Raw genomic sequence first — 16,085 nt, 5'->3', positions numbered from 1 at the left:
CTATATAATAAAAGGCTAATATGCAAATTGACCAAACAGCAGAACAACAGGTCTATGACGCACACTGACCACCAGGGGGCAGGCACTCAATGCAGAAGCTGCCCCCTGGTGGTCAGTATGCTCCCACCACAGGGGAAGTGCCCCTGAGCCAGAAGCCCAGCTCATGGCAGCCCTACAGATGTCCAACTGCCAGCTTAGGCCCGCTCCCCAGGCCTAAGCTGTCAGTCAGACATCCCACAAAGGCTCCCAGACTGCAAGAGGGTGGGCACAGCCTGGGCTGAGGGGACTCCCCCAACCCTAACCAGTGCATGAATTTTGTGCACCAGGCCTCTAGTTAGAGATTATTATTGTTATTGTTATTGTTATTAGATAGTGAGAGCACCTTGTAGATGTTGAGCAGTTTTGCATGCATGTTTCCCAATCCCTAAAGCAAACTGTTGGGCAGTTTTCCCTAAAGACAGAGCCTAAGCCACTTAACATCACAGTCCCTGGAAGGCCTCAACTGTGGGCACAGAAAATGTGCTCAGGAAACGATATCTGAGGGACAACGGGATACAGAACCCCATAACTATACACTGAACAACATGTACAGTGCCAGGATGGATGGATGAATGAATGAATGAATGAATAACAGCTGGGAGAAATGTATCTACCCCCTTGCTCTTTCTTTTCCTACAGAACTGCCTTGACCCAGCCTGGTCCCCATGAGCTCTGTCACTAAGACTGGCCTCTCCATTTCTGCAAAAGGCACCTTCTCACAGAGAACCCTCAGATGCACAAACCCCAAGTCCTTCGAGCTGGATCAGCAGCTCCTGCCCTAAGGCCTGAAATACCATCACTGCCCCCAGTCCTACACTCCAACTCTCTCCCATTACTATAGCAGTAGCACAATAAGTCCCCAAAATCCAGGCCAACCTCCATTCCCAGGAGGTTCTGTACATCCCTTAATCTGATCCCATTTCCCTCCCCTTCCCAACTCCTAAACTCAAGTTCACTGTGCTTTCTGGAGCCCTCAGAAGGTGTTCAGCATAACCCCTCAGATCCTTGATATCTGACAGTACCTTCTTGCTCTAAATTAGGAGTCAGCAAACTTTCTCTGTAAACTGCACATAAAAGTTGTATGTATTGGTTTCCTATAGCTATTATAATAAATTACTATAAACTTAGTAGCTTAAAATAACACATTTATTCTCTGGAAGTCAGAAGTCCAATTGGGTTATATTTGGCTAAATCAAGGTGTCAGCAGGGCTGGGTTCCTTTTGAAAGCTCTACAGGGGATTATATTTCCTTGCCTTTTCCAACTTCTGGGAAGTGGCCCGGATTTCTTGGCTCATGGCCCCTTCCTCCATCTTCAAAGTGTGTCACTCCAACTTCTGCTTCTGTCATCACATCTTCTCTGACTCTCTTGCCTCCTTTCTATGATGGCCTTGGACCCACCCAAATAATCCAGAATAATTTCCCAATCTCAAGATCCGAAACATGTTCAAAGTTTGCTTTGTAAGGTAACATTCACAAGTACTGGGAATTAGGATATAAGTATCTTGGGGGGAGGGGGGGCATTATTCTGTCCACGACACCACTCTTAGTTTGTGAGCCCTACAAAATGAAGCAGAGGTTACAATATGCTGCAGTAATTTCATTCTGCAAAGAATGAAAACGGTGACTCAAACATATCATTGTATAGTGGAGTTCACAGCATCATTATTCACAATAGCCAAAAGGTACAAACCACCCCACTGTTCATCAACTGATGAATGGATAAATAAAACATGGACTATCCATACAATAGAATATTATTCAGCCTTAAGAAGGAATGAAGTTCTGATACATACCACATCATGGATGAACCTTGAAAACATAATGCTAAGTGAAATAAACCAATACAAAAGATCAAGTATTGTATGATTCCACTCATGTGAAATATCTAGAATAGGCAAATTCATTAAGACAGAAAGTAGATTAGAGGTTACCAAGGGCTGGAGGGATGAGTGAATGGGAAGTTATTGCTTAAGGAGTATGGAGTTCCTGTTTGGGGTGATGAAAACTTTTGGAAATAGATAGTGGTGATGATGGTACAACATCGTGAATGTAATTAATGCCACTGAATCATACACTTTAAAATGGTTTAGTTGGCAAATGTAATGTTATATATATTTTACCACAATTTTTAAAAAAAATAAAACAGCCACCCGGCTGGTGTAGCTCAGCAGTTGAGCATCTACCCAGGAACCAAGAGGTCATTGGTTCAATTCCTGGTCAGAGCACATGCCTGGGCTGCGAGCTCAATCCCCAATATGGGGCGTGCAGGAGGCAGCCAAACAATGATTCTCTCTCATCATTGATGTTTCTATCTCTCTCTCCCTCTCCCTTCCTCTCTGAAATCAATAAAAATATTAAAAAAAAAAAAAAAGTTAAACAGCCTTGGCCAGGTGACTCAGTTAGTTGGAGCATCGTCCCATACACCAAAGGTTGTGGGTTCGATTCCCTGTCAGGGTACATATGGGAGGCAAGCAAGTGCGATGTTTCTTTTTCTCTCTCGTCAATTAAAAAAAATATGTATCAGTGGGCTGGCTTTAGCTTATGCACAGTAGTTTTCCCTCACTTCCCTCCTTATCTGGCTTAGAATTCATAGTCTATCAATATAATCATCTTACATACACTTTCCCTTTCAAGTCTAATAACCCCACCTGCCCTGCACCTACCCCCCAAGCAGAACAGGGCTGGGAAAAGGAAATCCCACAACCTTACTGAGTGACCTTATTTTTAATCCTTACCTGAGGATATTTTTCCATTGATTTTTAGAAAGAGTGGAAAAGAGAGGGAAAGACAGAGAGAAACATCAATATGAGAGAAACACATCGATTGGTTGCCTCCTGCATACAGCCCCAACTGGGGCCCGGGCCAGGGCAGAGCCTGCAAACGTGGTACATGCCCTTGACTGGAATCGAACCCAGGACCCTTTGGTCCACAGGCCAACGCTCTATCCACTGGGCCAAACCAGGCAAGGGCAAGTGATCTTATTTTTAAATGCCAGACCAAGATCCTGGAGTGGATCTTGGATAGCTAGTAGTCGCTTTATATTGCCCAGTACATTCTCTCTCCCACCTTCTCCTTTCAGCAAGACCTCTATCACCTCCTCCTGCTCCTCACTCTCAGCTCATGACCTCACATCCTGTTTCTCTGAGAAAATGGAAACAATTAGAAGAAAACTTATCCCTAGAAATATATAACCTTCCTAGACTAAATCATGAGAATTGGAAAATCTAAATAGACCAATCAGCAATGAGGAAATTGAAACAACCATCAAAAATTTCCCAAAAAACAAAAGTCCAGGACCAGATGACTTCACCAGTGAATTCTACCAAATATTCAAAGAACATTTAAGACCTATCCTTCTCAAACTCTTCCAAAATAATTGAAGAGGCAATACTTCCTAGCACATTTTATGAGGCCAACATAACCCTGATACCAAACCTGGCAAGGATAACACAAAGAAAACTACAGACTAATATCTCTGATGAATACAGATGCAAAAATCTAAACAAAATAGTAACAAATGGAATACAATAATACCTCAAAAATAATCATAATACATCACAATCAAGTGGGGTTCATTCCAGGGGCACAAGGGTGGTTCAACATATGCAAATCTATCAAGGTAATACACCACATTACATAAGAAAGGGTAAAAAGCATATGATTTTATCAATAGATGCAGAAAAAGCATTTGATAAGATACAACATCCATTTATGATTAAAACAATAAGATAGGAATAGAAGGAAAGTACTTCAACATACCAAAGGCCATATATGACAAGCCTTCAGCCAGCATTATACTCAACAGTAAAAACCTGAAAGCTTTTCCTCTAAAATCAAGAACAAGACAAGGATGCCCACTCTCAGCACTCTTATTCAACACTAGAGGCCTGCACTGGAGGGGTGGTCCCTCAGCCCGGCCTGTGCCCTCTTGCAGTCTGGGACCCCTCGCTCCTTACCTCCCACCTGCTTGCTGCTCCTTACCGCTCAGCTCACTGCTCCTTAGTGCTGCCGTGGTAGTGGGAGAGGCCAGCCATGAGCCCAGCTTCTGGCTGAGCAGCACTCCCCCTGTGGGAATGCACTGACCACAAGGGGGCAGCTCCTGCATTGAGCATCTGCCCCCTGGTGGTCAGTGCATGTCATAGCAACTGGTCGTTCTGCCGTAATGGTTGCTTAGGCTTTTATTATATAGACTAGAGGCCCGGTGCACAAAAATTTGTGCACTCGGGGGAGAGGGGGGTCCCTCAGCCCGGCCTGTGCCCTCTCGCAGTCTGGGACCCCTCAGGAGATAACGACCTGCTGACTTAGGCCTGCTCCAGGGTGGCAAAGGGCAGGCCCAATCCCTAGATGCAGCTCCTGGTCGGGCTCAGAGCAGGGCCGATTGGGGAGTTGGGGCGCCGCCCCCTGTCATGCACAGAGCAGGGCCCGTGGGGTGGGGGGGGGGTTGGGGCACCGCCCTCTGTCACACTCAAGGCAGGGTCGATGGGGAGGGTGCGGCGCCACCCCGTCATGCACAGAGCAGGGCCCGTGGGGTGGGGGGGGGGTTGGGGCACCGCCCTCTGTCACACTCAAGGCAGGGTCGATGGGGAGGGTGCGGCGCCACCCCGTCATGCACAGAGCAGGGCCCGTGGGGTGGGGGGGGGGTTGGGGCACCGCCCTCTGTCACACTCAAGGCAGGGTCGATGGGGAGGGTGCGGCGCCACCCCGTCATGCACAGAGCAGGGCCCGTGGGGTGGGGGGGGGGTTGGGGCACCGCCCTCTGTCACACTCAAGGCAGGGTCGATGGGGAGGGTGCGGCGCCACCCCGTCATGCACAGAGCAGGGCCCGTGGGGTGGGGGGGGGGTTGGGGCACCGCCCTCTGTCACACTCAAGGCAGGGTCGATGGGGAGGGTGCGGCGCCACCCCGTCATGCACAGAGCAGGGCCCGTGGGGTGGGGGGGGGGTTGGGGCACCGCCCTCTGTCACACTCAAGGCAGGGTCGATGGGGAGGGTGCGGCGCCACCCCGTCATGCACAGAGCAGGGCCCGTGGGGTGGGGGGGGGGTTGGGGCACCGCCCTCTGTCACACTCAAGGCAGGGTCGATGGGGAGGGTGCGGCGCCACCCCGTCATGCACAGAGCAGGGCCCGTGGGGTGGGGGGGGGGTTGGGGCACCGCCCTCTGTCACACTCAAGGCAGGGTCGATGGGGAGGGTGCGGCGCCACCCCGTCATGCACAGAGCAGGGCCCGTGGGGTGGGGGGGGGGTTGGGGCACCGCCCTCTGTCACACTCAAGGCAGGGTCGATGGGGAGGGTGCGGCGCCACCCCGTCATGCACAGAGCAGGGCCCGTGGGGTGGGGGGGGGGTTGGGGCACCGCCCTCTGTCACACTCAAGGCAGGGTCGATGGGGAGGGTGCGGCGCCACCCCGTCATGCACAGAGCAGGGCCCGTGGGGTGGGGGGGGGGTTGGGGCACCGCCCTCTGTCACACTCAAGGCAGGGTCGATGGGGAGGGTGCGGCGCCACCCCGTCATGCACAGAGCAGGGCCCGTGGGGTGGGGGGGGGGTTGGGGCACCGCCCTCTGTCACACTCAAGGCAGGGTCGATGGGGAGGGTGCGGCGCCACCCCGTCATGCACAGAGCAGGGCCCGTGGGGTGGGGGGGGGGTTGGGGCACCGCCCTCTGTCACACTCAAGGCAGGGTCGATGGGGAGGGTGCGGCGCCACCCCGTCATGCACAGAGCAGGGCCCGTGGGGTGGGGGGGGGGTTGGGGCACCGCCCTCTGTCACACTCAAGGCAGGGTCGATGGGGAGGGTGCGGCGCCACCCCGTCATGCACAGAGCAGGGCCCGTGGGGTGGGGGGGGGGTTGGGGCACCGCCCTCTGTCACACTCAAGGCAGGGTCGATGGGGAGGGTGCGGCGCCACCCCGTCATGCACAGAGCAGGGCCCGTGGGGTGGGGGGGGGGTTGGGGCACCGCCCTCTGTCACACTCAAGGCAGGGTCGATGGGGAGGGTGCGGCGCCACCCCGTCATGCACAGAGCAGGGCCCGTGGGGTGGGGGGGGGGTTGGGGCACCGCCCTCTGTCACACTCAAGGCAGGGTCGATGGGGAGGGTGCGGCGCCACCCCGTCATGCACAGAGCAGGGCCCGTGGGGTGGGGGGGGGGTTGGGGCACCGCCCTCTGTCACACTCAAGGCAGGGTCGATGGGGAGGGTGCGGCGCCACCCCGTCATGCACAGAGCAGGGCCCGTGGGGTGGGGGGGGGGTTGGGGCACCGCCCTCTGTCACACTCAAGGCAGGGTCGATGGGGAGGGTGCGGCGCCACCCCGTCATGCACAGAGCAGGGCCGATCAAGGGGTTGGGGCATTGCCCCCTGTCACGCTGATCCCGGTGCCGGGAGGCCTCGTGGCTCTGCTGATCCCAGTGCTGGGAGGCATATTACCCTTTTATTAGTATAGCTAGTTCTGCCAGAGCAATAAGGCAACTGAAAGAAATAAAAGTCATCCCGATCGGGAAGGAAGAAGTAAAAGTGTCACTTTTTGCAGATAACATGATTCTTCACATAGATAACCCTAAAGATGCCACAAAAAAAACTATTAGAAACAACAACAAATACAGTAAAGTTGTAGGATACAAAATCAGTGTACAAAAATCTACTGCCTTCCTATATACTAACCATAAAACTTCAGAAAAAGAAATTCCTTTTGCAATTGCAACCAAAAGAATAAAATACCTAAGAATAAACTTAACAAAGGATGTAAAAAACCTATATACTGAAAACTACAAAGCATTATTAAAAGAGACTGAAAAAGACAACAAAATAGAAAAATATCCCATGTTCATGGATTGGAAGAATCAACATAGTTAAAATGCATGTACCTGGGTTGCGGGCACATCCCCAGTGGGAGATGTGCAGGAGGCGGCTGATCGATGTATCTCTCTCATCGATGTTTCTGGCTCTCTATCTCTCTCCCTTCCTCTCTGTAATAAATCAATAAAATATATTTTAAAAAAATAAAAATAAATAAAAATAAAATGGCCACATTACCCAAAGCAATATACAGATTTAATGCAACCCCCATCAAAATCCCAATGTCATTTTTTCAAGAAATAGAACAAGAAATCATTAGATTTGTATGGAACCACCAAAGACCCCAAATAGCCAAAGCAATTCTGAGAAAAAAGAACGAAGCCAGAGGTATCATACTACCTGACTTCAAATTATACTACAGAGCTACGATAATCAAAACAGCATGGTGTTGGCCGGGAAAAAAAAAAAAAAGACACACAGATCAACGGAACAGAATTGAGAGCACAGATATAAAACCACATGTATATGAGCAAATAATTTTCTACAAAGGAGACAGAAACACACAATAGAGTGTAAAAAAAAAAAGCCTCTTCAATAAATGGTGCTGGGAAAATTGGAAAACCAACTTCATAAGAACTGCTCTTGCTAAAGTCACTGGTGACCTAAAGGGCTCTGTTTTCTGTCTTCACCATATCTGACCTTCTTGAAATTCTTTTTTTCTTGGCATCTGGGAGGCTACCCCCTGGGGCCACAGTCCTCAGACCTCCCTCATCTGTCTACACACACTCCCTGCTCTTTGGACAACAGTTCCAGAAAGGACTAGTAGTTACGCAGTGTGGTTCAGAATCCAGACTCTGCCTGAACCCCAGCTCCAGGGTGACCCCAGGCAAGTTCCTCAACCTTACCCAGTTTCCTCATCTGTAAAACAGAGGTCGTACAGCACCTAGCTTGCAGGCTATCACGAGAAGTTAGTGGCAGGCCTGGCATCAATAAGTGTAGTTGATATATTACTGGTACCAGGTTGCCATGGGTGGTGGTGGCCAGAGGCGTCTGAGCTGGCCCAGGGAGAATGACAGAGTTTGGTGATGTACAAGGAGGGACAGAGGAGAGGCCAAACCCCCAGCCCTATCTCCCTGTTAAAACTTGCTGCAGGTGGCCCAGCCAGAGTGGCTCAGTGGTTGAGCATTGACCTATGAACCAGAAGGTCATGGTTCGATTCCTGGTCAGGGCACATGCCTGGGTTGCGGGCTCAATCCCCGGTGCGGGGTGTGTAGGAAGCAGTCAATCTATGATTCTCTCTCATCATTGATGTTTCTATCTCTTTCTCCCTCTCCTTTCCTCTCTGAAATCAATAAAAATATATTAAATAATAAAAATAAATAAAACTTGCTGCAGGTGAAAGGGACAGCCATGTTGACATTGAATACGGGGCTCACCTGCTTTACAGCAGAGACAACTGCACAGAGGATCGAGTGGTGTGAAAATCAGCCAGCAGAATGCTTGCCCTTTAAAAATTAGATCTCTTTAAAGAGTGTAATTAATGAAATGCCCACGGATGATTCCTGTTAGAAATGCAGATCCTCTACTGAGCTGGCACTCGGTGCCCTTCCCTCCCCTTTGCTCCCCTCCCCACAGCCCCGCCCCAAATTCCATGTCGGAGGAGTGAATGAGAGTCATCAACAGGCTTTAATGAGGAATGGGTACACAAGAAGCGGTCCATCTACACAATGGAATATTATTCAGTCATAAAAAGCAATGAAGTACAACAAAATGAAATGAAATATTGACACATGCCACAACATGGATGAGCCCTGGAAACATGACACTAAGTGAAAGAAGCCAGGCACAGGTCACACACTGTATGATTCCATTTACATGAAATGTCAAGAATAAGCAAATCTATAGAGATAGAAAGATTAGTGGTTGCCAAGGGAATGAGGGGGCATTAGGAGGAAATGAGGGGCGAGTGCTAATCGGGGGATTCTTTCGGGGCAATGAGAGCATGTTCTAAAATTGGTTGTGGTGATGGTTACACAATTCTGAATAGACTACAACCATTCAATTTTACACTTCAGATGGGTGAATCGTATCTAATACAGCTGTTATTTTTTAAATGGCTTTATTGACCCTAAAGATGGCCAAAGTCCAGGGATCCCCTACAGTAGAGGGTTCCAGAGTTCCTTTCTTCAGCCAACGTGGGATCTGGCTGCTCTGATGGTGCCATTAGCACAGCCCTTCTCAAAACAAACGTGCCCTCATCCAGAATGGCTGGAAGCTCAGGTGAAAGATATGAACCCTAAGAATGTGGGTTTAACTGCAGCCAGGAGGGGGGACTGTAAATACAGAAGCTGCTGCAGATTTTTACTCTACACAGCAGCCTTGGAGGGGGGGTAATATGGATTTTTCTCATTTTTATCTTACATGTTTCTAAAATACTATTCTTCTCTTTGGACAAATGATGTATTCGTTTCCTGTTGCCATGTAATAAATTTCCACATATTTATTGGCTTAAAACGGTACCTGTTTATCATCTCACAGTTCAGGAGGTCAGAAAGCCAGGCATGGCATGGCTGGGTTCCCTGTTCAGGGTCTCACCAGCTGAAATTGAGGTGTCAGTTGTGGCTTTGATTTCATCTGGAGTTCTGGTCCTCTTCCAACTTCACTGGACGTCGGCAGAATTCAGTTCCCTTTGGCTGTAGAATGAGGTCTCATTGGCTTGCTGGCTACTGGCTGGGGTTGGCTCTCAGCTCCTAGAAGCCATCCTCAGGTCCTTGTGCCCTGGCCTCCTCCATCTGAACAAGAGAATGTCCCAGGCATGAATCCCTCTCTCGATTCAAATCTCTCCAATTTCCCCTTCCAGAAACAGCCAGAGAAAACTCTCTATTTTTAAAAGACTCATGTGATTAGATCAAACTAGTAGATATTGTTAGCCTGACATTATCAGGATAATGTCTCTATCTCAAGGTCAACTATGCAAATGTAGTAGCATAATCTAATCATGGGAGTGATGCTCTATTCACAGGTTCTGCCCACTCCATGAAAGGGGAGTATATGAGGGCAAAGGCCACTGGGGGCCTTAGAAGAATTCCGTTACCACAGATGAGGGAAACATGAAGGAGGTACAGAGAAAGTTAAGGGACTTCCCTAATGACATACAGAGAAATGGAGATGGAACCTAAACAGGAATCTAGGGTCCCAATCCTATTTTGAGGCTTTTCCTCTAAGCAAATATGCCATGAGTGTGTGTGGGGGGGAGAGGGGAGGGATCGGATGAACAGATGGCCTTTCAGACCCCAGCATGCTCTGGTACATGTGGGACCCCAACCTGTTTAGGAGATGGGGTGTGGGGGGTGGATACAAGTTCTTGGGTCAGGAATGAAAGCCCCATGGAAGCAAAAAGCCCCTGCTTGGGAGGGGATCCTGAATACGCCAAGGAAAACAGAATGGGGGTCAGACACTCGTGCAGGGGTTTGGAGCATATCCCAATATCCCCCAAAGCCCTGGTCTCCTGTCCTACCCTAGACACGGAGATGTCTGGGCCAACAAGGCTGGGGTCCCCCAACCACTAGAGGGCGCCTGGCACAAAGGATCCTCAGAGAGCAAGCAGAGTGAACACATTTAGAGAAGTCAAGGCCGAGATTGGGGTGAAGTGGCTGAGCTCCAGCCTCCGGCACCCCCAAGGCCTTACCGATCTTGGAGGCACTGGGCTTGTTCAGAAGGCTCAAAAGGTCCTGACCTCCAGATGCCCACTTCCTTTGTCCAGCCCGATCTGACTCACTTTGCTCATTAGCAAGATCTTGAAAAGGGGGCTGGAGCCCTGGCTGGGTGGCTCAGTTGGTTGGAGCATCATCCCCTACACCAAGAAGGTTATGGGTTCGATTCCTGGTCAGGGCACATAACTAGGTTTCAGATCCAATGCCCGGTTGGGGTGCGTACAGGAGACAACAGATCAATGTTTCTCTCTCACATCGATGTTTCTCTGTCTCTCTCCCTTCCCCTCTCTCTAAAATCAACAAACATATCCTTGGGTGAAAATAAAAAAGAGGGGGCTGGAGTCTACTTGTGATGTGTCCTGTGTCCTCTGTCCCCCTTTCTGGTTCTGTTCCCTACTTTCAGGCCCGTTACTACAGCCCACTGGAGTGTGCTCCTGCCCTCATCCCTCTTCGCTTCCCTCCATGGTCAGCACTCAGCTCCTCCACCTCCCTCTGTGAGGGACTTTCCCCAGGGAAATATCTCTCTGGGGAAAGATATTTTCACCATGTCAACAAGGAGGAACCAGGTATGCCTGCTTCAGTGAGGTGCATTCCCTTAATAAAAACTCAACATATGGCCACCTGGCTGGACTATCTCGGTTTTCAATGAAATGGCTGTCCCAGCTGGTTTGGCTCAGTAGATAGAGTGTCGGCTTGCGGACTGAAGGGTCCCAGGTTTGATTCCGGTCAAGGGCACATGCGTGGGTTGCAGGTTCGATCTGTGCAGGAGGCAGCCAATCAATGATTCTCTCTCATCATTGATGTTTCTATCTCTCTCTCCCTCTCCCTTCTTCTCTAAAATCAATAAAAATATATATATTTTTTAAAATGAAACAGCTGACCGCTATCTCAGTTGATCTCGGTAAGCACAAGTTCAGCTGTGAAGATCCCACCCAGAAGACAGGAGCCTGAGGCATGGCATAGCTGGAAAGCTGGGACCTGACTCTCCCTCTGGGCCCTTCCCATGAGTGCAGGGGAGGGGAGGGGAGAGCTCAGGGGCCTCGGGGCAATATAAAAGGAGAGTAAATCAGCCTAGGGACCAAGGAGGTATGGCAGGGAGGGTGAAGGATCATCAAAGGGGCCACAAGAAACCAGGAGGGAGCATTTGGGGTTCAGGAGAAAGGTCCAAATCAGAGGGATAGGGGACGAGGACAACTGAGGTTGCTGTTGAGCTCAGAGGAGGTGCCCAATGTCTCTCTGGGCAGCTGAAGCTCCTCGGAGGAAGAGCGAGGTGAGGGAGAGAAGGCAGGATGTCCAGTCCTGCCTGCGGATGGAAAAGGCTGGGGCTGGGCTGGGAATGGCCAGGGCAGGGGAGGGACAGAGGTCTGCTCTGATGAGAAAGCAGGCCTGAGAGGCTATGAGAGGCGAGGCAGCCAGGAAGCAGTCGCTCTCCGGAGGAGGGGGACTCAAAGCTCCAGCATGTGTGTGTGGTGGGGGAGGCCCAAGTGTATGTGGGCAGGAGTCCTTGAGTGCCTCTAAGTGCCAGCTGATGCTCTGGCGGCTTTACTCAAGTTCCCCATTTCATCCTCACTACAGCACCCACGTCTGTGATCCAATACCCCAAGGACTTGCCCAAGATTGTCCCAGCTAGTCGGTGCCAGCGCCTGGCTCCTTGCAGGCTCCTCACAACCTCCTGTGGCCTCAAGACTGACTGGGACTAGTGGTCCAGGTGCAAGAGGGGAGCCCAGCTGGGTGTGGCAAGAAATATGGAGGGAGAAGACGGAGTCTACAGGAAAGGACAAGGTCAAGTACTTGGTGATAGAGACACCACATTCCGTGGCCGACTGTCAGTGTCCAGGCAGCCAAAGGAACAACCCCTAGGGGTCAGGGAGGCGTAGCTTTCAGTTGGGCAGACAGGGAGGAGGGAGCAAGATAACGCCCAGCAGGGGAGCCAGGCTAGAGCACAGGGACTGGTTTCAGCTGTTTCCTCCCTCAGCCCCTGTGGACCCCGAGCCCCTGCGCTATTTCCAGGGAGCCCACTGCCAGCACGTGGCGGGTTAACGTCTGTCTGGTGCGGTGGCCTCAGCAGCACAAGGTGGTGCCAGTAACTCAGAAGCTGAAATGTGAGCAGCTAAGGAGGAGGGCAGGGCTGGGAAAGGCTAAGCAGCGGCTGGGAGGGTTTCCCTGGCAGGAGCTGGAGGCTCCACTCTGGCGACTAGAGGTCTTCCCATCCTTGATCCACATCCCCTCCGAATGACTGCCTTTCCAGCCTCAGGCTGTGGGCGATGGCACCCACTCAGGGTGGTCCACAGGGCAGCAGGTCTGTGCTGCAGATCTAGGGACGGGGTGGAGGACCGGGCCAAGACAACCAGCAGAGAATGCATTGGGCCCTGCCCTGCTTTGCCGGAAGCACTGGATGGGGAGATGGGAGATGGGGAGATGGGCAGAGAGCAGAGTGAGGACAGGGAGGTCCCTTGGGTCCCCTACCTCAGAGGCCTGGCCTTGACTTCCCCCTCCTTGGGCAGAACTGAGTCATGGGAGCCTCCCACTGTCCCAGGGGCTGGGAGAGACACAAAGCTCCTGCCCCCTCCCCGGGCCAGGTGCCAGCCTGCCTTTGCCGGGAGGAATGACCAGAGACGGGTGGCTTCCCAAGTGTGTGTGAGGAATTGGATACTGAGTGGGCACATCTCCCTTGTCTTTTTTTTTTTTTAAATATATTTTATTGATTTTTTACAGAGAGGAAGGGAGAGGGATAGAGAGTTAGAAACATCGATGAGAGAGAGAAACATCGATCAGCTGCCTCCTGCACACCCCCCACTGGGGATGTGCCCGCAACCAAGGTACATGCCCTTGACTAGAATCAAACCTGGGACCCTTCAGTCCGCAGACCGACGCTCTAGCCACTGAGCCAAACCGGTTAGGGCTCCCTTGTCTTTTTTTAAAGATTTTTTTAATTGATTTTTACAGAGAGAGGAAGGGAGGAGAAAAGATAGAAACATACATGAGGGAAAACATTGATCAGCTGCCTTCTGCACACTCCCACTGGGAATCAAGCCCACAACCTGGGCATGTGCCCTGACCGGGAATCAAACCAGCAACCTCTTGGTGCATGGGTCGACACGCAACCACTGAGCCACACCGGCCGGGCTTCATCTCCCTTTTTTTAGTTCCACAACCACCTAATCAGTGTATCGATAGGTAGTATTATGACTGCTCCACCACAGATGAGCAAATAGAGGCTCAGAGGTTGAGAAACTTGCCTGAAGCCACAGAGCCAGAGTGGCAGAGCCAACTTTAACCATGGCTTGTATGACAACAGGGAAGGAAGGTGGAAGAAGCAAAGGTCACCAGCAGGCAAACACATGTCTGTGTGCCAAATCCAAGGCAAGAGATGAAAGACAGCCTTGGGACCCCTAGAAAAGCAAGGTGATACAGGCTGAAAATGTATTCAGAGGCAGCAGGAAATGCCCAGTCCCAGGTGTGTGGATGAATCTGCAACAGTAGGGACTTCCCATAGCCACCTGAGGTGCTTCTGTGGGGCCACAGGATTACCACTGAGCACATGACTGGCACTCACCATGATAGAGCATGGAGCACATCTGGGGCTGCAGTTCTGCATGAGCCTTCATGGAAGAATAAGCAACATTTACTGTGGGATAGCACTTGGCAAGGCTCTGCTGAAAATGAACCGAAACACCTCAGTAGCATCATGGGGCCTGATGGCCAAGAGCTAGAGAATCCCAGTGCTTCCAGCTGTGTGACCTTGACTCACCTCTCTGAGCCTCAGTTTCCTTATCTGCAGGAGGAGAGCATGTCGGCACTGACACACGGGGCTGTTGTGAGGATTAAATGAAGTATTTGTAAAAAAAAAACACCAAAAAAACACTTATATTGAGCCCAGCCAGAGTGCTCAGTTGGTTGGAACATCATCCCATGCACCAAGAAAGGCTGGGGGTTCAATTCCCGGTCAGGGCACATATACAGCTGATCAATGTTTCTCTCACATCGATGCTTCTCTTCTCTCTCTCTCCCTCTCTCTCTCCTCTCCTCTTCTCTCTCCTTTCCACTCTCTAAGCATGTCCTTGGGTGAGGATTAAAAAAAAAAAAAAAGCACTTATATTGAAAACCTTCATCTTTACCAAAAAAACTATACAGGAATAGCAGCATCATTCACAAAAGGTAGAAACAACACAAACATCCATTGATCAATGAATGGATACACAAATTCTGATCTATCCACACAATGGAATATTATTTGACCATTAAAAAGAATGAAGTACTGCCCTAGCTGGTTAAGCCCTGAGCAGTGGTTAGAGCGTTGGCCTAAGGACTGAAGGGTTGTGGGTTCGATTCTGGTCAAGGGCACCTACCCTGGCCCTGGGTTGAGGTATGTGTAGGAGGCAAACAATAGATGTGTCTCTCTCACATCTATTTTTCTCTATCTCTTTCCCTCCCTTCTACTCTCTCTAAAAATCAATAGAAAAAATATCCTTGGGTGAAGATTAACAAAAAAAGGAATGAAGTACTGACAGGTGTTACAATATGGATGGACCTTGAAAACATGATACTCAGTGAAAGAAGCCAGACACAAAGGGTCACATATTGCATGATTCCATTATACGAAACGCCAGAATGGCCATGGAGATGAGAAAAACCACAGATGCACGTGGTGGCGTTTGGGATGAGGGTCGAAGGACTTGGGTGGTTGGGTGGGGATGAGCTGGCACCCACAGACCTGTGGCAGCTCAGAGGTGTGGCACCAAGCAGGACTGGCAGGAGGGGAAGACACTGAGCCAAGGAGGCGGAACACTCGGCCTAGTGCTCCACGGCCCCAAGCAGAGTCTGAGAGGCGCTTTACCTCAGTTGACAAAAGCTGGAAAAGCTTACAGCAGGCCTGCTCTCCGCCTCCCCAGAAGCCCCTGGTTTCTCCGAGGCGTCCAGAGGCTGAGAATACTCTGAGCACCAGTTTCTTCTTCGGAGAAGCCCCAAGCCTGGGTTCCTCTCTGATTCACCCCCAGGTTCTAGGGTTCTAGAGGAGAGAAGATGAGATCAGCAAGCCTGTTTCAGTGCTGTCCCCCAATGTCAAATGACCAACATGCATTTAACGTGACATGGGAGGGACAGAGGCAGCCACTCCTCAGAGCCTGGGCCCCCTCCAGCCCCAGGTAGAACTGAGGGAATAGCAAGGTGACTCCCAGAGGCAGGCCTGAGCCTGCAGACCAGCAAGGGAGGCCCATACACTTCTCCTTCAACCCCTTTCCTCTCCCTCCTGCCTCTACCCTCTGTCTTATATAGTCCCTAAGCCTCTGGGGGAAAGCCAAACAATACAGAACTCCTTGGAGGAGAGAAAGGGGCATGCTGCATGCATGTGCACACATGTACACACATACACATGTGTGCACACACCTGCCTGCACCATCACAGAGCAGATCACATAATATCTAGATACAGGGAAGAGAAAGGGAACTAGACATGTTAGCACCTTGCCTCCTGTGGGCCAAGCAGGTACCAAGGGATTTTCACTTATTGACTAATTCAATCTTTAAAAGAAGCCTATGAGATTTCATA

General features: G+C 50.6%; 1 protein-coding gene and 1 long non-coding RNA gene across 5 annotated transcripts in view; one reads left to right on the top strand and one right to left on the bottom strand.

Moving 5' to 3' along the window:
- The window catches only part of LOC102256711, a 2,446-nt gene extending 1,416 nt beyond the window's left edge, over positions 1–1,030 (top strand). The window contains exon 3 of the long non-coding RNA XR_313977.2: positions 679–1,030. This is a non-coding gene — a long non-coding RNA (uncharacterized LOC102256711). The remainder of the gene's footprint in view (positions 1–678) is intronic.
- The window catches only part of TFAP4 (transcription factor AP-4 (activating enhancer binding protein 4)), a 31,950-nt gene extending 16,404 nt beyond the window's left edge, over positions 1–15,546 (bottom strand). The window contains exons 1-2 of one of the 4 annotated variants that reach the window (XM_014545132.1): positions 15,376–15,546; positions 9,346–9,617 (exon numbers count right to left, since the gene is read on the bottom strand). In XM_014545132.1, coding sequence (XP_014400618.1) covers positions 9,346–9,356 — 11 coding nt within the window. In that variant the 5' untranslated portion in view covers positions 9,357–9,617; positions 15,376–15,546. Of the gene's footprint in view, positions 1–9,345; positions 9,618–14,094; positions 14,119–15,375 lie in introns of those variants that run through there. The other 3 variants (XM_014545135.1, XM_014545134.1, XM_014545133.1) reach the window with 3 other exon arrangements.
- Positions 15,547–16,085: the final 539 nt, after the last annotated feature.

Source organism: Myotis brandtii, unplaced genomic scaffold (assembly GCF_000412655.1).
Source record: "Myotis brandtii unplaced genomic scaffold, ASM41265v1 scaffold397, whole genome shotgun sequence".
Taxonomy (NCBI): domain Eukaryota; kingdom Metazoa; phylum Chordata; class Mammalia; order Chiroptera; family Vespertilionidae; genus Myotis; species Myotis brandtii.
This window is presented reverse-complemented; position numbering and strand designations above follow the sequence as displayed.